The sequence below is a fragment of the Mus caroli genome, unplaced genomic scaffold (assembly GCF_978045245.1).
Source record: "Mus caroli unplaced genomic scaffold, Mus_caroli_1 scaffold_3, whole genome shotgun sequence".
Lineage (NCBI taxonomy): Eukaryota > Metazoa > Chordata > Mammalia > Rodentia > Muridae > Mus > Mus caroli.
In genome coordinates, this window is record NW_028227258.1 from 34572740 (window position 1) to 34593320 (window position 20581).

Sequence of the window (20581 nt, forward strand, 5' to 3'; positions counted from 1 at the left end):
ATATACTACTCACAATGATTTCTTTTTATTTATCACAATGATTTCATTTTGTATTTATTTTTATTTTTTATTTTATTAGATATTTTCTTTATTTACATTTCAAATGTTATCCCCTTTCCTATTTACCCCTATGAAAATCTCCTCCCCTTCCCCCCTCCCCCTCCCTCTGCTCCTAAACCCACACACTCCCATTCCTGGCCCTGGCATTCCCCTTTACTGGGGCATAGAACCTTCACAGGACCTAGGGCCTCTCCTCCCATTGATAGCCAACTATCAACTATCAACTATCTGCTACATATACAGCTAGAGCCACATGTTCCACCATGTGTTTTTTAGTTGGTGGTTTAGTTCCAAGGAGCTCTGGGGGTACAGGTTAGTTAATATTGATATTGATGTTCCTCCTAACCCCTTCAGCTCCTTGACTACTTTCTCTAGCTCTTTCATAAGGGACCTTGTGCCCCATCCAATGGATGATTGTGAGCATCCACTTCTGTATTTGCCAGGCACTGGCAAAGTCCCTCAGGAGACAGCTATATCAGGCTCCTGTCAGCAAGCTCTTGTTGGCATCTACCATAGTGTCTGGGTTTGATAGTTGTTTATGGGATGGATCTCCAAGTGGGGAAGTCTCTGGATGGCCATTCTTTCAGTCACTGCTCTGAACTTTGTCTCTGTAACTCCTTTTGTTCCTTGTTCTAAGAAGGATTCTGAGCTTCTGGGCTAATATCCACTTATCAGTGAGTGCATATCATGTGTGTTCTTTTGTGACTGGGTTACCTCTCTTAAGATGATATCCTCCAGATCCATCCATTTGTCTAAGAATTTCATGAATTCATTGTTTTTAATAGCTGAGTAGTATTCCATTGTGTAAATGTACCACATTTTCTGTATCCATTTCTCTGTTGAGGGATATCAGGGTTCTTTCCAGCTTCTGGCTATTATAAATAAGGCTGCTATGAACATAGTGGAACATGTGACCCAGAAATGAACCAAGACACCTATAGTAACTTGATCTTTGACAAAGGAGCTAAAACCATCCAGTTGAAAGAAGACAGCATCTTCAACAAATGGTGCTGGCTCAACTGGTGGTTAGCAGGTAGAAGAATGCAAATTGATCCATTCTTATCTCCTTGTACAAAGCTCAAGTCTAAGTGTAACAAAGAACTCCACATAAAACCAGAGACAGTGAAACTTATAGAGGAGAAAGTGGGGAAGAGCCTCGAAAATATGGGCACAGCGGAAAAATTCCTGAACAGAACACCAATGGCTTGTGCTGTAAGATCAAGTATTGACAAATGGGAACTCATAAAACCTCGAAGCTTCTGTAAGTCAAAGGACACTGTCAATGAGTCCAAAAGGCAACCAATAGATTGGGAAAAGATCTTTACCAATCCTAAATCTGATGGGGGCTAATATCCAATATATATAAAGAACTCAAAAAGTTGGACTCCAGAAATCCAAACAACCCTATAAAAAATTGGGTACAGAGCCAAACAAAGAATTCTCAACTGAGGAATATGGAGTGGCTGAGATGCACCTAAAAAAATGTTCAACATCCTTAATCATCAGGGAAATGCAAATCAAAACAACCCTGAGATTCCATCTCACACCAGTCAGAATGGCTAAGATCAAAAATTCAGGTGACAGCAGATGCTGGCGAGGATGTGGAGAAAGAGGAACACTCCTCCATTGTTGGTGGGACTGCAAGCTGGTAAAACCACTCTGGAAATCAGTTTGGCGGTTCCTCAGAAAATTGGACATAGTACTACTGGAAGATCCAGCAATACCACTCCTGGGAATATACCCAGAAGATGTTCCAACTTGTATTAAGGACACATGCTCACAATGACTTCATAATGTATATAGGGAACTTGATCAGAAATCACTCTTTTTTCTTTTTTTAAAATACATTTTATTAGGTATTTTCTTCATTTACATTTCAAATGTTATCCCCAAAGTCCCCCATACCCTCCCCCTGCCTTGCTCCCCATCCCACCCACTCCCGCTTCCTGGCCCTGTCATTCCCCTGTATTGGGGCTTATGATCTTTGCAAGACCAAGGGCCTCTCCTCCCCTTGATGGCTGACTAGGCCATCCTCTGCTACATATACAACTAGATACACAGTTCTGTGGGGTACTGGGTAGTTCATATTGTTGGGACTCCTATAGGCTTTCCGACTCCTTTAGCTCCTTGGTTACTTTCTCTAGCTCCTTCTTTAGGGGTCCTGTGTTCCATCCAATAGATGACTGTGAGTATCCACTTCTGCCAGGCACAGGCATAGCCTCACAAGAGAGAGCTATATCAGGGTACTGTCAGGAAAATCTTGCTGGCATATGCAAAAGTGTCTGGGTTTGGTGGTTATATATGGGATGGATCCCCAGTTGGGGCAGTCTCTGGATGGTCCTTTTTACTATCTCAACTCCGAACTTTGTCTCTGTAACTCCTTCCATGGGTATTTTGTTCCCCATTCTTTTTCTATGTGTACCTACAACTGAGTTGAAAATTTGATGAAATTTCTTCTGATCATGAAAGCTCCATAAATTTACTGAAGGACTGTGAAAAATACAAGTAATCTATACAGGCAAAATAAAATAAAATGTAAATAGAACATCCTACATAGTCATCTTTTAGACCTAAGTAGTGGGAATTATTTTTGTATTTATCATTAAAATCTTTTTGTGTTTATTTTAAAGGTAAAATATTTATTCTTTAAGTACTTTTGCCTTTTTATATGTCAAGTTAATGCTCGCTCTCTCTCTCTCTCTCTCTCTATATATATATATATATTTATATATATATGTATATATGTATATATGTATATATGTATATATATGTATATATTTCCAATTTTAATTCAACTTTGTTTTATAATAAAGTTTATATAAATCTTAACAATTTCATAAATCTTTAACAATGAATCTTATAATTATTTCCAAAAGAAACCTTCTTTCATAATTGAAAATTAGTATGAAGTTCTCATTATAGAAACAATTTACAACCCAATGTACAAGAAGAACACTGTAATGCTATAATTCAAATCAAAACAGGAAAAAATTTATTTCTAAGAGAATTCATCAGATTGCAGGTATTCAAAACTATGTTTTGCTGTATGAATTTATCTGAAGTTTGTAGAATTTTATAAAATTTAGGCATATTTTAAAATGTCATTAATTTATTCATGCAATAATTGTCATATAATTTCAAACTCCTTAACTATATATGTAAACTAAAAGTTTTCTGGCTTCTGGTTTGTCTTTGTTTCGTTTACCCTTTGCTAACACAGTATGTCTAATAGATGGGTGCTCTGGTTTTTTTTCTCTCTTTTTTTAAGATTATATTAGAGGACTATGTATTAATATAATTTTAAAGGGTTCTTCAAATGTTCCATTTGTGTGCTCTATGAAAAAGATTTCCTCAGTCATGGAAGAAACGGTATGAAGTGGGTAATGCACTTTGGATTCAATTCCTGGAAGTGAGTCCCTTTTTTTTCTACATTATTAACTATTTGCTCTTAAATAAAGATACTCCTCAGTCCCAGTTTCTTTGTTTAATACAAAGGTGAGAAGACTTTTGCTGTAACGTTTTGGTAAAGGGTCAGGGAGATGGACTGAGGAAAGTGCTTCATGTTGTGACTGACAGAAGTGCAAGGACATCAAACATCTAAAAATCAGCTGAGGTTTAATTGTTTTGGTTTTAAGTGATATATTTTTCCACATTCCTAAAGATGTGGCTTGTATGAATCATACCTTTTAAAGTCAAACACTGGGTCTTACTAAGCTGCACTTGAAGCATACTACTATCCTAGAACACTGAGTAATAAAATAGCTTAATTTTGCCTTCTGGAAAAATAGTCAAAGACCTTAGGCTTCTACCACATAGAGTTAAAGAACAGAAGTTTGGATATTCAAGAAGTCTTATGAATGGGTTGGGCAGACAACATTTATATGTTTTATAAGTTGTCTAATACTGGTGGTATCAGACTCCCAGTTCATTGACTTTTTTTGTTATTGTATGAGGATCATCAGATATTGAAATCCAAGCTAAGAATTATGTATCATTCCCACCGATGCAATACTTATGCTAGGTGTTTCTTATGTGTGTAACTAAACAGACTGAACCATGAATTTGAAACATTTGCTATTGTCACAGTGGAATAAATAATTATTATTCCCCATCCCACTCCCATCCCCCCCAAAAAAAAACCCAGCCTGTTTTTCTCTTAGTCAAGAGTGTTTAGGAAAAGCTTTCATTCTCTTTCAGCTCTGTCATCATTGCTGTGCATGGCAGGAATCAGAGTCCTCCCTTGACCAGGAACAAGGTCAATTACTCAATTTTTAGAATATTGCTATAAAAAGTTGAGTGACGAATCATAAAATATCAGCAATTTTGTATCAGAGATTATGCTAATTTACAAACACTCTAGGCAAGGTTGAAAGTGACATTTTTCAGCTTCCTGCTTTTTAAGTATCATACATTAATTTCTGCCAACCTTCGTCTTATTTTATGCTCGTCATATAATTTAGAGCCACATGAGGTTGACCCTTGACACTTTATATAGCTTAATGAAAAATATGATAGCGAGTCATGCTGGTAGACCACAGTAGAATTTTAAGTGATTTCAAATTTAAGTGAAAATGGGATATTTTGCCAGTCAAAGCACTTATTTCTACAATACTCATGTATGCTTAAGTAACAGGCTAGAATGTTATTTGTGTTTCATATGACCACATTGAAACCAGTTAAAGGTATTAAATTAGATTTGCTCCGATAAAGCTTTTACTTGTTATTTAAACATGATGCCTCTTTTCCTGTTTCCTAGAGGTTTTATGTCAGAGTCAGGTACACGAAAGAAGATTACTCCTTGTCATTAATTTTCAAGGATCATGGTTGTGAGAAAATAACATGCTTCCCAAAGTTCTTTAAATCTTTCAACATGAGGTTTTGATTTTGTGTTTGTCATTGCTAAGGACTGAACTCTGAACATGGGGCAAGAGCTATACTAAAGTCTACAGCATGGAATAAAAATTAAAAAATAAATTAAAAAATAAAATAAAGAAATGCATTCAGGCCGGGCGTGGTGGCACACGCCTTTAATCCCAGCACTCGGGAGGCAGAGGCAGGCGGATTTCTGAGTTCGAGGCCAGCCTGGTCTACAAAGTGAGTGCCAGGACAGCCAGGGCTACACAGAGAAACCCTGTCTCGAAAAAAACCAAAAAAAAAAAAAAAATGCATTCAGCCCCAAATAAAAAATGCTTTCAGCGAGATTTGAACTATAGATTAATAGATGTGACAGTGAAGCCATCAGAGTGAATAAGATTGAGAACATTCCATTGGTACTTTATTATTTTTTTGCATAAAAATCTGCCCCTTCTCTATGAAATAGTCTAATTTTTAAATGTGAAAAAAATATTTCTTATTTTTCTTTTTATGTAGTGTCTGCCATGTCATCACATGGATATACAGCCACCCACAGTAACCACCTGTTTGACTCTTGTTAGTCAGTAAAAGTGTATTAAAAGATATCTACTATCCTAAAATTAGAAAATAGATCCAAGTTAGTATTTCACAGACCATACTTTCAAGAGTACTCATAGTAAGAACTTACAGATTCATGTGTGGGAGGTCATATTAGTGACACAGTTTTGGAGATGTGGAAACAGAGGCACAGAATGGTTAAGTAGTTTGTTTGTGTTTGTATACTTGGTAAAATGTCAAATCCTTGATTTCAACACAACTCGTCTGTTTCCATTGAGTATCTTTTAAACCACAATGTATAAAGAAAATAAAGAACACCACAAAACTAACATAACAATTTCCCTTCTTTCATCTTGGAAGTTAACACATTTTTAATTAAGTGAAATTTTAGGGAGTAAACTGACAACCAAGGAAGACAATCTTGAATGATTCCTAAACATCATTCATGACAATTAGTGATCAGATCTAGTCTTCTTCATTATGAAATTATAATCACCACAATAATTCTCACTAGACATCATGTCCAGTGAAAAAACAGGATCAGCAGCACTCTCGGAGGGAGGCCTGAACTGAGGGGTTTTCATTCCAGGATGCTTTCATGATGCATTTTCGATCAAGAGGTAAACATTTCCAGACTCAAAAATTTCATTCTAAATTCCACACTTCTATTTTTTTTTCCTTTTTAATCAACACCATGTGTTCCTCCTTCAATCTGCTACCTGTGCGTGAAAGACTATCAGGGGAGGTTTAATAATATGACATCTTAAGGCGAGATTGGCTTTAACATGTGAAGGTCAGAGAGGTGGACAGTTAAGGAACCATGATAAATGCTAATACATGGAGAAGCCTAATGCTTGCAGCAGTCATCCCTACTACACTAGAAACATGAGATTAAATGTCTTTAAAACAACGAGGCTTATCAATCAGCATCCTCACAATTTGGGAAATCAGATCATCCAGGGAGAGAACACACAAAGCTACCTCTCCATGGTTACACTTCACAGCCATCAACACACAGAAGAAATGAGCTTTCTTGCCTTTCAACCTTCTTTTCTAGAATGTTAACTTTCTGGATAGGATTGTGACTAGGTAAGGGTGAGACATACCATTATGACAAAGGGCATCACAACATCCAGTTTTTGAGACAACTTTGGTAGCTTAAATGTGTTAGAATGAACTCAATGTGCTATTATTGCACAATTGAAAAATAATTTTAAATAGTCCTTTAGACAACACAACACAGTTGTTAAATAAAGTTATATATTTATGTGGAGAAAATTACATTTTTAAGATGCATGTATTTATATATAATATGTCTTATTTGCTAAGTGAGCTATTACCATATTATAACATTACTGACTGTTTCTTCCATCATTTCTTAGCTAGGCTAGTTCAAATTCAAAGTCAATAAATCTGTTTAAAATAAAAAATTAAAATGTATCTTTGGGGGAGTATTTTTTTTTAATTTGGTTTTTTCGAGACAGGGTTTCTCTGTATAGCCCTGGCTGTCCTGGAACTTACTTTGTAGTCCAGGCTGGCCTAGAACTCGGAAATCCACCTGCTTTTGCCTCCCGAGTGCTGGGATTAAAGGCGTGCACCACCACGCCTGGTTGGGGGAGTATTTTAATAACTACCTTTAAAATATTAACAAATAGTGTCCTGTTTAATTTTTTTAATGGATATATACTGTTCACACGCACAGGATGATAAAAAGGAAACGAGAAATACCATAACTTCTAGCAACATTAACATCTGGCAGGTTTAATATGTCTGAGCACAAAAAGGAAATAAAAGATGAGTTGGTTATGTAGTACATTTCAGTCCAAAAAATGGATTTATTTCCACTATGAATCTTTTTAAGACAAAATAGTACTGTTTGGTTATGAACTACAAATAATCTTATAGCGTTATCCTCCTGCATGAACACACGCAGTTGTCACAGTTATCTGCTTTATAACATCATAGTTAGAGCTTCTTAGTGCTGAACTCATTTTTCAGGAGATTCTTAAAGAAAATTTACCAAACAATGACTACTTCAAAACTGTAAGCTGGAATCACCTCACCTGTGCAGAGATGATGGCCCAATCTCTTTGCAAAAATGCCATTTAAAATGTACAATTATTTGGTTTATCAAGTAGCCTAAGTACTAATTTCCATTCAATTACTTTAAACAAATTTAAATATTCCAAAGTAGAACAAAAAGAAGACCACACATCAGGAAAAAACAAGTAAGACATTGATGATTCACTCTGCTAAGGAATCATGCTGCGCTTTGCCTTTGACAGTCCCCTTGTGTAAGAAAGCTGCGCTTAGGGCGACTAGAGGCTACCTGTGCAAGGTGATTTTTAGTGAGTCAATCAGTGGCATGGGTACTTGGAGATGGCTGTGAAATGTTTCTGTTAAGATGCTGGGAACCTACAGCTTTCTTTCTTCTTAAAGCATTTAGTTTACAGCCAAAATGCCCAGGTAGGCGCAGATCTTGGTTGTCTCCTTTACAGAGGCCCCAACACATGCTTTACCGTTGTTATGTTTGTGAATGTAAGACAATACATTTTATGAACATAGTTGTCTCATGAAATATAGCACAAGGCTAATATTCTGAAGATAAAATGTCAAAATCTGAATGTGAGAATGCAAAGAACTAAGATGTGGAAGAATATACAGTAAGAACATAAAGAGCCTGTTTGGAGAATTTGTGTAGGGCTGAGAATAAACAGAAAGATGACTGTACTGAGGCAGGAAAAATGCATGACTAATTGTAAGGATTTTAATGGATACCAGAACTATTAAGTTGAAATAATTTTAGAACAAAATCATTCATGAAGGTAAATTAATAAGATGACCTTTATAGTCTATTGCCTTTCTTTGAGTCTATAAAATCCATGTTTCATCAGCAGGTGTCTTCTGAATGAAAATAATATATATGAATGTATCTTATCTATCTACTCAAACATTTGATGGTTAAAAATTCTGCCCAGTGAGGTTCATTCTAGCATCTTTGTCATTATCATTGTCCCTACACTGAGCATTTGCTTACATGACACATGCAAAAGGGTACATAGGACACTTGGCACCTTGATGATGGTTCCTCTTACAGCATTCAAAAGTCAGTCTTCCTCATTTGCCCTTGATATTAGTAGCTCTTGCCAAAAATACAAACTCGTTGGTTTTTTAACTCAGCTACTCACACAATGCATCAAAGTTGCCCTCTCATAAGCAATATAGACATCCCACATTTAGTACTTACGGAACATTTACAGTTCTAAATCCTATTTATGATGTAGCTGCCTGAGAACACAAAGCTGCTTCTTACCTGTGTGGTAAAACTTCCCTGAAAATCCAAGGTTGAAGGTAAAATTTGCAACCTGAGTGCGCAGTAAATTTTGAGTCTCTAGTAATGCCTGAAATAAATAAGAAATTAACACGATTTTAGAAAAGCAAACATGGGGCTTTGGGATGCTTCTTTCACAATGTGTGTGTGCATGAGAGAAACAATAAGAGCCTTAGTGAGCCCCGGTGTCTGATGGGTATTGATTGTGTATTCATATTGCAGCCATTGTAATTATTACGGATGTTATTTCATTGAAGGTCACCAAACTGTGAAACAGTTAAATCCTAAGCACATTATGCATCACTGAGAGCCAATTCTCTAACTGCACAGCCTTGAAATCATTTTTCATTTTGTATGAGACATTTCTTGAATTTCAGATTATTACATTTCCTTTCCATGGGGGATCTTTTTCAGAATTGTTGCTATAGAGAAGTCCTATGTAAGTTACTAAGGAACAAGGCAAGAAGTTTTATTTGCTCTACGACTCATTGTGTGACTGTGTTACCACTCCTCTGACTTTTAAGATAAAATAATTGGAGTGAAAGCTTGCGATTTTACTTCATAAACTAATGAGCAATGTTGATTTTCTAAGGCATTGCTTGCAATTTTGTAAAGAAAAGGAAACATATATTAGTAAATATGCTGTATGTTGCTAATTCAACAAAGTAATTGTCTCTATTCCCACAACATATCAAATATATCCTTAATTTATGTATTATAAATTACACTATTATAACTTCCCATTTGTAGGTAAGATAAGGACACACTGAGAAGAAATAGCTAAAATTATTCATTCTAGCAATCCTTCAGCTATATAATCCTCTCTTATAGGATATAGCATAAGTTATATCACCTGTCTTAACCTATATAGCACAATTTAGATCTAGCTTAACCTATATAGCATAATTTAGATCTCACCCATATTTCAGATTTCTTAGTGGCATGACTACTAATTTATTGATTTAGAATTCTTTTTCTACTTTTCAATAGAATTTCCAAGGGAGTTTTATTCTGATGGAAAAACTGGCAGTATTAATTCCAATGTATTTTGGCTACTGCTATCCATCTGTTAGGGCAAAAAAGAGCCAAAGCTTAGATTGCTTACTTGGCACTGGTCATGGTGAAGTTTTTGCTTTAAACATTTTTATGATTTTTACTATTCTTTGTAAGTTGTTTAATTGTAATGTAAGAGGAGGAAAGAAACATAGATAAAAAGAATGTGGTACAAGGGAGGGAGGAAAGGAAGGAGAAAAGAACGAAGTGGTGGAAAGTGACCAAATAGATAATAATAAAATAATGCAGTCAATGGTCATACAAGGCCCTAATTAAGTAGAAACAAACATGACCAATTTATTTTTAAAGTGTGATTTGTGTGACTTTCCTAATTGTTCTATAACTCATTTTGTAGACCAGTTTGGCCTTGAACTCACAAAGATACTCTGTCTCTCAAGTGTTGGGATTAAAGGTATGTGCCACCACACATTACAGTCCATATTACAAGAAAAATCCAGTAACAACAACCAAACAAAACTGTGAAAAACTAGACTCATTCATTTTAGCCAGTTCTAGCAAAAATTAAAGGGCACAGAGACAGTATCTGAATTAACAAAATCAGAAATGAAAAGGAGACATAACAACAGAAATTGAGGAAATTCAAAGATATATCAGATCCTATTACAAAAGTCAATACTCAGCAACTCTGGAAAATCTAGATGAAATAAATTGTTTTCTAGAGAGATGCCAGGTACTAAAGTTATTTAAGGGCCAGATAAACTATCTAGAAAGTTCCATAACCCCTAGGGAAATAGAGGCAGTCATTAAAAGTCTCCAAAACCCCAGTCCAATCACGCGGGACCTTAGACTGCTTTGGTTGGGGAGGCAGAAATCCAGCCTACATAGGGCCACAAGCAGCTTCCGGTCAGAAAAGCACCAGGTAGCTAGGGCGAAAGGTCGGCTGACACTCCCCAGCTACCCACAACACCAGCCACAGGATCTTAAGATTTCTGGTGAGTGGAACACAGCTTCTGCTCCAAACCAATTGCACGTGGGAACTGAGACTGCATTAGTTAGGGAAGCAGAAAACCGGCCTGAGTAGGACCACAGGCCTCTTCCAGCATACCGCCAGCTACCCACGACCCCCGCCACAGGATTTTGAGACTGCTGGTGAGTGGAACACAGCTTCTGCTCCAATCTTTAAACAGTGACGACAACAACTAACCCCAGAGATTATTAGATGGCAAAAGGTAAACGTAATAATCTTACTAACAGAAAACAAGACCACTCACCATCATCAGAACCCAGCACTCCCACTTCGCCCAGTCCAGGGCACCCCAACACACCGGAAAAGCTAGACACGGATCTAAAAGCATATCTCCTGATGATGGTAGAGGACTTCAAGAAGGACTTTAATAACACACTTAAAGAAATACAAAGGAACACTGGTAAACAGGTAGAAGACAGTAAAGAGGAAGCACAAAAATCCCTTAAAGAATTGCAGGAGAACACTGCTAAAGAGTTACAAATCCTTAAAGAAAAACAGGATAACCTAATCAAACAGGTAGAAGTCCTTAATGAAAAACAGGAAAACACATCCAAACAGATGATGGAAATGAACAAAACCATACTAGACCTAAAAAGGGAAGTAGACACAATAAAGAAAACCCAAAATGAGGCAACACTGGAGATAGAAACCCTAGGAAAGAAATCTGGAACCATAGATACCAGCATCAGCAACAGAATACAAGAGATGGAAGAGAGAATCTCAGGTGCAGAAGATTCCATAGAGAACATCAGCACAACAATCAAGGAAAATGTAAAATGCAAAAAGATCCTAACTCAAAACATCCAAGAAATACAGGACACAATGAGAAGACCAAACCTACGGATAATAGGAGTGGATGAGAATGAAGATTTTCAACTCAAAGGACCAGCAAACATCTTCAACAAAATTATAGAAGAAAACTTCCCAAATCTAAAGAAAGAGATGCCCATGAACATAGAAGAAGCCTACAGAACTCCAAATAGACTGGACCAGAAAAGAAATACCTCCCGACACATAATAATCAGAACAACAAATGCTCTAAATAAAGATAGAATACTAAAAGCAGTAAGAGAAAAAGGCCAAGTAACATATGAAGGCAAGCCTATCAGAATTACACCAGATTTTTCACCAGAGACTATGAAAGCCAGAAGATCCTGGACGGATGTTATACAGACACTAAAAGAACACAAATTCCAGCCCAGGCTACTATACCCAGCCAAACTCTCAATTAACATAGATGGAGAAACCAAAGTATTCCACAACAAAACCAAATTCACACATTATCTCTCCACGAATCCAGCCCTTCAAAGGATAATAACAGAAAAAAACCAATACAAGGACAGGAACCACGCCCTAGAAACAACAAGAAGGTAATCCCTCAACAAACCTAAAAGAAGACAGCCACAAGAACAGAATGCCAACTTTAACAACAAAAATAACAGGAAACAACAATTACTTTTCCTTAATATCTCTTAATATCAATGGACTCAACTCCCCGATAAAAAGACATAGACTAACAAACTGGCTACACAAACAAGACCCAACATTTTGCTGCTTACAGGAAACTCATCTCAGAGAAAAAGATAGACACTACCTCAGAATGAAAGGCTGGAAAACAATTTTCCAAGCAAATGGCATGAAGAAACAAGCTGGAGTAGCCATTCTAATATCTGATAAGATTGACTTCCAACCCAAAGTCATTAAAAAAGACAGGGAGGGACACTTCATACTCATCAAAGGTAAAATCCTCCAAGAGGAACTATCAATCCTGAATATCTATGCTCCAAATACAAAGGCAGCCACATTCATTAAAGAAACTTTAGTAAATCTCAAAGCACACATTGCACCTCATACAATAATAGTGGGAGACTTCAACACAACACTTTCACCAATGGACAGATCATGGAAACAGAAACTAAACAGGGACACAGAGAAACTAAGAGAAATTATGAATCAAATGGATCTGGCAGATATCTACAGAACATTCTATCCTAAAACAAAAGGATATACCTTCTTCTCAGCACCTCATGGTACCTTCTCCAAAATTGACCACATAATTGGTCACAAAACAGGCCTCAACAGATACAAAAATATTGAAATTGTCCCATGCATCCTATCAGATCACCATGGACTAAGGCTGATCTTCAATAACAAAATAAATAATAGAAAGCCAACCTTCACGTGGAAACTGAACAACACTCTTCTCAATGATACCTTGGTCAAGGAAGGAATAAAGAAAGAAATTAAGGACTTTTTAGAGTTCAATGAAAATGAAGCCACAACATACCCAAACTTATGGGACGCAATGAAAGCATTTCTAAGAGGAAAACTCATAGCTCTGAGTGCCTCCAAAAGGAAACTAGAGAGAGCACACATTAGCAGCTTGACAACATACCTAAAAGCACTAGAACAAAAGGAAGCAAATTCACCCAAGAGGAGTAGACGGCACGAAATAATCAAACTCAGGGGCGAAATCAACCAAGTGGAAACAAGAAAAACTATTCAAAGAATCAACCAATCAAGGAGCTGGTTCTTTGAGAAAATCAACAAGATAGATAAACCCTTAGCCAGACTCACTAGAGGGCACAGGGAAAGCATCCTAATTAACAAAATCAGAAATGAAAAAGGAGACATAACAACAGATCCTGAAGACATCCAAAACACCATCAGATCCTTCTACCAAAGGCTATACTCAACAAAACTGGAAAAAAAAAAAAAAAAAAAAAAAGTCTCCAAAACCAATAAAAACCGAGGGCCTGATGGTTTTAGTGCAGAATTCTATGAGACCTTCAAAGAAGACTTAATACCAAGGCTTTTCAAACTATTCCACAAAATAGAAACAGAAAGAACACTACCCAATGTATTATATGTAGCCACAGCTACACTGATACCTAAGCTACACAAAGACCAACAAAGAAAGAGAGCTTCAGAGCAATTTTGCTTATGGATACTGATGCAAAAATACTCAGAAAAATTCTCACAAACCGAATCCAAGAAGACATCAAAAGGACTATTCACTATGTTCAAGTAAGATCCATCCTAGGGATGCAGGGAATGGGTCAATGTACATTAATCCACCAAAGTAATACACTATGTAAACAAACTCAAAGGGAAAAAAACACCACATAATGATCTCATTAGATGCTGAAAAGTCTTTGACAAAATACAACACCCCTTCATGTTAAAAGTCTTGGAATGATCAAGTATTCAATGCCCATACCCAAACATAATAACATAATAACACAATCGATATAGAGCGAACTAATAGCTAACATCAAATTAAATTGAGAGAAACTTGAGACAATCTCACTAAAATCAGGGACATGACAAGGCTGTCCAAACCTTTTCTATTTATTCAATATAGTACTCATAGTTCTAGCTAGAGCAATTAGACAACCAAACGAGATCAAAGGGATAGAATTTGAAAAGGAATAAGACAAGCTATCTCTATTTGCAGATGATATGATACTATACGTAAGTGATCCAAAAAAAAAAAAAAAAATCTGCCAGAGAATGTCTCCAGCTGATAAACAACTTCAGAAAAGTGGCTGATTATAAAATTAACTCAAAAAAAATCAGTAACCCTTCTCTACACAAAGGATAAACAGGCTGAGAAAGAAATTAAGGAAACAACACACTTCACAATAGTCACAAAAAATATAAATTATCCAACTCTAATGAAGGAAGTTAAATAAATATGTATGACAAAAAATTCAGGTCTCTGAAGAAAGAAATGGAAGAAGACCTCAGAATATGAAAAGATCTCTCATGCCCATGATATGTAGGATGAACATAATAAAAATGGCCATCTTAAGAAAAGCAATCTACAGATTCAATGCAATCCCCATCAAAGTTCCAACTCCATTCTTCACAGAAATAGAAACAGCAATTCTGAATGTCATCTGGAATAACAAAACCCAGGATAGCAAAACCAATTCTCAACAATAAAAGAACTTCTGAAAGAATCACCATCTCTGACCTCAAGTTGTGTACAAAGCAATAGTGAAAAAAAATACCACATAGTTTTGGTACAGAGACAGACATGCTGATTAATGAAATAGTATTGAAGACCCAGAAATGAAACCATACACTTACAGACACTTAATCTCTGACAAAGAAGCCAAAAATATACAATGAAAAAAAGAAAGCATCTTCAATAAATGGTGCCAGTCTAACTGGCTGTCTGTATGTTGAAAAATAAAAATAAATCCATATTTGTCACCTTGCACAAATTTCAAGTTGAAGTAGATGAAGGACCTCAGCATAAAATCAGATACACTGAATCTAATGGAAGAGAAAGAGGCAAAGAGTCTTTAACTCATTGGCACAGGGGAAAATTTCCTAAACTGAACTCCAATGGCTCACTCTTTAAGACCAAGAATTGATAAATGGGACCTCATGAAATTGGAAACCTTCTGTAAGACACAGGATATAGTCAATAGGACTCATCAGCAACCTACAGATTGGCAAAAAACTTCACTAACCCCACATATGATAGAGGGCTAATATCCAAAATATATAAAGAAGTCATGAAGCTAACCATCAAGAAACAAAACAAAGAAACAAAAAACAAACAAACAACCCAATCAAAAAAAAAAAAAAAAAGAGGTACAGAACTAAACAGAGAATTCACAACAGAGGAATCCCAGATGGCTGAGAAGCACTTAAAGAAATGTTCAGAGTCCTTAGTGATCAGGGAAATGCAAATCAAAATGACCCTGAGGTTCCATCTTACACCAATCAGAGTGGCTAAGATAAAAAAGCTCAGGAGACAGCAGCTGCTAGTGAAGGATTGCTGGATTGCCAGCTAGTGGAACCACTTTGGAAATCAATCTGGTGGTTCCTCAGAAAATTATAAATAGCTCTACCTGAAGAACCACCTATACCACTCCTGGGCATATACCCAAAAGATGCTCCAACATATTACAAGGACATGTGTTCCAGGATGTTCATAGCAGCCTGATTTATAATTGCCAGAAGCCAGAAACAACACAGATGTGCCTCAATGGAAGAATGGTTCTAGAAAATGTGTTATATTCACACATGGAGTACTACTAGCTATTAAAAATGATGACTTCACAAACTTTGTAGGCAAATGGATGGAACTAGAAAAATAACATCCTGAGTGAGGTTACCCAGACCTAAAAGGACATACATGGTTGATACTCTCTGATAAGTGTATATTAGTGCAAAAGCTCAGAATACCCACAGTACAACTCAAAGACCATATTAAGCTTAAGAAGAAGGCCATAGTATGGATGAGTCAAACCCAATTAGAAGGGGGAGGAAAATAATCATGAGAGGCAGAGTTAGGGAGGGACCTGGGTGGAAGAGGGGAGAGGGATACAAAAAGGGGGACAGGATCAGGTCTGGGAAAAGACAGAAGAGAAATCCAGAGGGCCAGGAGAATAAATAGATATCATTAAAAGTGGGGGGGTGGGGAACTTGGGAACCACTAGAAAATTCTACATACCAGGGATGTGAAGGGTTCCAGGATCCAATGGGGATGACATTAACTGAAATACCCAACAGCAGGGAGAGAGAACCTGAGGAGACCACCTCCAGTAGATAGACATGGCCCACAGTGGAGGGATGGAGCCAGCCACCCATTTCAAAATTTTTAACCAAGAATTGTTCCTGTCTAAATGAAATGCAGGGACAGAAATGGAGCAGAGGCTGAAGAAAGGGCCATCCAGAGACTGTCCCACCTAGGGATCCATCCCTTCTACAGACACCAAATCCAGACACTAATGCTGATGCCAAGATGTGATAGCAGACAGAAGCCTGGTATGGCTATCTTCTGAGAGGCTCTGCTAACACCTGACTAAGACACATGAAGATATGCACAGCCAACCATTGAACTGAGCCAAGGAACCCCAAAGAAAGGTCTGAAGGAGCTGAGGGGGATTGCAATTCTATAGGAAGAACAAGCATATCAATTAGCCGGACCCCTCAGAAGTTCCAGAGACTAAACCACCAAGCAAAAAGTATACATGAGGAGGTCCATGGCTCCTGCTACATATGTAACAGAGGACAGCTTCATCTGGCATCAGTGGAAGGGTAGGTGCTTGGTCCTGTGGAGGCTTGATGTTAATGGGGATGCAGGCAGGGTGAGGCAGGAGTGGGTGAGTGTGTTGAGCACCGTCTTAGAGGCAAAGGGGAGGGGGAGGGGACAGGGAGTTTGTGGAAGTGAGACCTGGAGGGAGATATCATTTGAAATGTAAACAAATAAAATGATTAATAAAAATAAAACACATGTTGTTGGATGTACATATACACACACACACACACACACACACACATATACATACATATATACTCCATGAACTTCTTCCTCTTGAATCTAATCCACTCATTTTACCCCTCTGAGTTCCTGAAGTCATTCATTATTTTACATTCATTCACCAGCACTGAAATTCATTATGGGCTCACTATTGTGTTGAGAATGGAAAGCATGAAACATGTAACTTTCGGCCTTAATGCTGACATAGGTTGGGATGGAAAAGGAAGAGAGAGGAGGAGGGGAACGAGAAGGAAGAAGGAGGAGAGAAAGGAGTAGTAGGACCAGAAGGTGGGGAGAATAAGAAACTGACAGTCACACATGCATAATTATCCCTGTATTGAACTCTAGATCTTGTTTTGATGGAAGTTTTAAAGAACAGTTTCCTAACCATTGCGTGCTTGGGGGGGGGCACTCTAGTAAGGAAATAAAAATCTACCTGTAGAAATCTACCTGTATCAACCATGACCCTACAAGCTCCCCACTATGTTTCTCTTGTGTTTTAAAAAAATCTGTGGGGAACAATAACACTTCCACTGTCCATTTTCAGTTTCTTCTACTTCCTTACTCTGTTGTCATTGCTAAGCTGCCAGCACAGCAAAAGCATTGGTAACCTGGCTCAGGAAGACAATTCATTAAGGACTCAAAGTTTATCAGCCATTTTACTTCTTTAATTTTTCTGATATCTATAAAATGGAATAAGGGACATGTCATAAAATTATTTTAAGATGACATCATAAGGGACCTGCAAAGAACTAATTGCCAGCTACACATTAAAATTCCAATAAATCATGTTCAATAAATGAATCAATTCTGGAATCGTCTATCTTTCCTCCACTCATAAATCTTTGGAAACTTTTAATCTCTAATTAGGCTACATGCATCTCTCTATCCCTCACTTCAGCAGGTAATCCTTGACCTGACCCACTGTCTGCCTGTTGTGTGTGTCCATGCCTTCCTCACTCCTTTGAGAGCCACCATTATTGCCAATCCCTTTTGAAACTCTACCATGCCTTAGCTCTGTCCAAATGCCATCTCTCAGCAGAAACCAACCTTTTATGCCTCCAAACTTTTCTTTTCATCATCTCCCAGAGAGTTTCTAAATTATTTTCTTATAATTTGCATAGTTTTCTGCTTTATTATATTAACTCTGCATCTTATTCCCCTCTCTAGTCAATAAGGATGTTCGGGTTGATCAAATCTTAGTCATTTTTTTCTGTACCCATTGTTGGAAACGGTAATTTTTTGCATGGGAAATGTTTTCCTAGTCAGATAAAAGCATATGTTAATGCATAACAACAAATAGGATTCATTTCATTTATTTTGTTTGTAACATTTTTTTTTCATTGCTAAAATGATGAACATAGATCAGGCAAATGTTACTGAACAGTAGAGACAAAAACTTATAATTCTCTAACATATTATATAACACAAACTCATACAACAGTGCATTTCAACTTGACTAATGGAAGATCAGAGGTCAGGGCTCATGGGCTCACTTATCCTGACACTACTCAAATCTGTAGAACCATACAGACATTTCCATTGATGGAAAACATAGATTTGTCCAGGGATAAGCTTCTAACACATGTTATGACTAACAAGAGTAAAAAGAAAAACACTAGGAAAATGAAGCAAATAGACTCATAAGGAAGCAGCAATGTTGTCCAAGGTGTCTTGTTTTAGACTGAGGAAATAGTCTTTGGTTTTCTCAACAAAGAGGTAATTGACTATGCTTTTGACAACCATCTAGCACGTTTCCAGCTTCTGTCTATTGTGAGTAAAAGTGACAATGAACATAGTTGAGCAAGGCTCTGTAAGTAGATGAAGTATTCACTGGGTGTATGCTAAAGAGTGATATAGCTGCATCTTGGAGTAGGTCTATTCTCAATTTTGCAAGGAATCACCACACCGATTTCCATAATGGCTGTATAAGACTGTATCCCCACCAGCAATGAATGAGTGTTCCTTTACTCTGCATCCTCACCAGCATGAATTGTCATCTGCTCCATTGTTCTTGGCTCTCTGTAGTTTAGTTTGCATTTACCTGGTTAGAGAACTCTCCGTTGGGATCTTTACATCATTATTTAATTGAGTTGTTTGTTTTCTTGATGTCCAATTTTTGAAATTCTTTTTGTTTTGTATTTGAACCCACCATCAGATATGTAGTTAGTGAAAATCTTTTCTAATTCATCAGCCTCTGTTTTCTTCAAACGACAGTGTCCTTTAGTGTGCAGAGGATTTTGTTTCTTGATATCCCATTTATCAGTTGTTGAGTTTAGTGCTTGTGCTAGTGGTGTTCTGTTTAGAAGATCTTTTCCTGTGGCAATGAGTTCAAAACTGTTCACCATTTTCTCTTCTATCAGATTCAGTGTATTGAGTATTATGGGGAGACTCTTGATGCATTTGGAGTTTCTGCAGAGTGATAGGAATGGTTCTGTTTGCATTCTTCTATATGTAGCCATCCAGTCTAACCAGCACCATGTATAGAAGATGCTGCCTTTTTTTCCCCAGTGTGCACTTCTGGCTTCTTTATCAAAAATTAGGTGTGTGTGTGGACATAAGTCTGGGTCTTCAGTTCAGTTGTAATGATCAACATGCCTGTTTTTATGCTAGTACTATGCTGTTATTAATTTAGCTGTATAACCTTAGATCAGCAGTTCTTGTGTTCAAGATTGCTTTAGCTATCTTATTTTTGTGTGTTTCCATATGAAGCTGAGAATTGTCTTTAAACACATATAAGAAATTGTTTCTGTGCATTGATTAAAGTAGGCTTTTATTATATATTTCCTACTGAAAATGAGAATGGGAAATCTTTTCATCTTTTAATATCATATTCAATTTCTTTCTTCAGTGCCTTAAAAGTCTTACCTTTTAAATATTTCACTTGGTTTGATAGAGTTACCCCAAGATATTTTCTTCAGTATTTGTGGCTATTATGAAAGATGTTGTTGTCCTGATTTGATTGTCAATCTATTTGTTATTTGTGTCTAGAAAGCTTATTGATTTTTGTGTTTTAATTTTGCACCTTGTTACTTTGATGAAAGTGTTTATCAGCTCTATAACTTTGTAGATGAAGTTTTTAGAGTTACTTACGTATACAGTCATATCATCTGTAAATAAGGATGATTTGACTCCTTGCCTTGCTATTTGTATCTCCTTGATCTCTTTCAGCTGATTCTTTACTCTAGCTAAAACTCTAGTAGTTATTGAGAGTGTATAGAGGAGATAGTGAAAACCTTGTTTCTGATTTTAGTGGAAATATTTGAGATTGTTTACATTTAAGTAATTACTGGTTGTTACCTTGCTGTAAATTGCCTCTATTATTTTAAGACAGTTCTTGTATTCTTAAGCTCACCATGACTTTTTTTTTCTTGAATGGTGTCGGAATTTCTCATAAGTATTTTCATCTAATGAGATTTACATGTGGTTACTTATTTCCGGTCTGTGGATTACA

General features: G+C 36.9%; 1 protein-coding gene across 1 annotated transcript in view; it reads right to left on the minus strand.

Annotated features, from left to right (window-relative positions):
* The window catches only part of LOC110291107 (N-heparan sulfate sulfotransferase 4), a 356059-nt gene that overhangs the window by 161750 nt on the left and 173728 nt on the right, over positions 1–20581 (minus strand). Inside the window, exon 3 of the mRNA XM_021158063.3 lies at positions 8786–8873. Coding sequence (XP_021013722.1) covers positions 8786–8873 — 88 coding nt within the window. The remainder of the gene's footprint in view (positions 1–8785; positions 8874–20581) is intronic.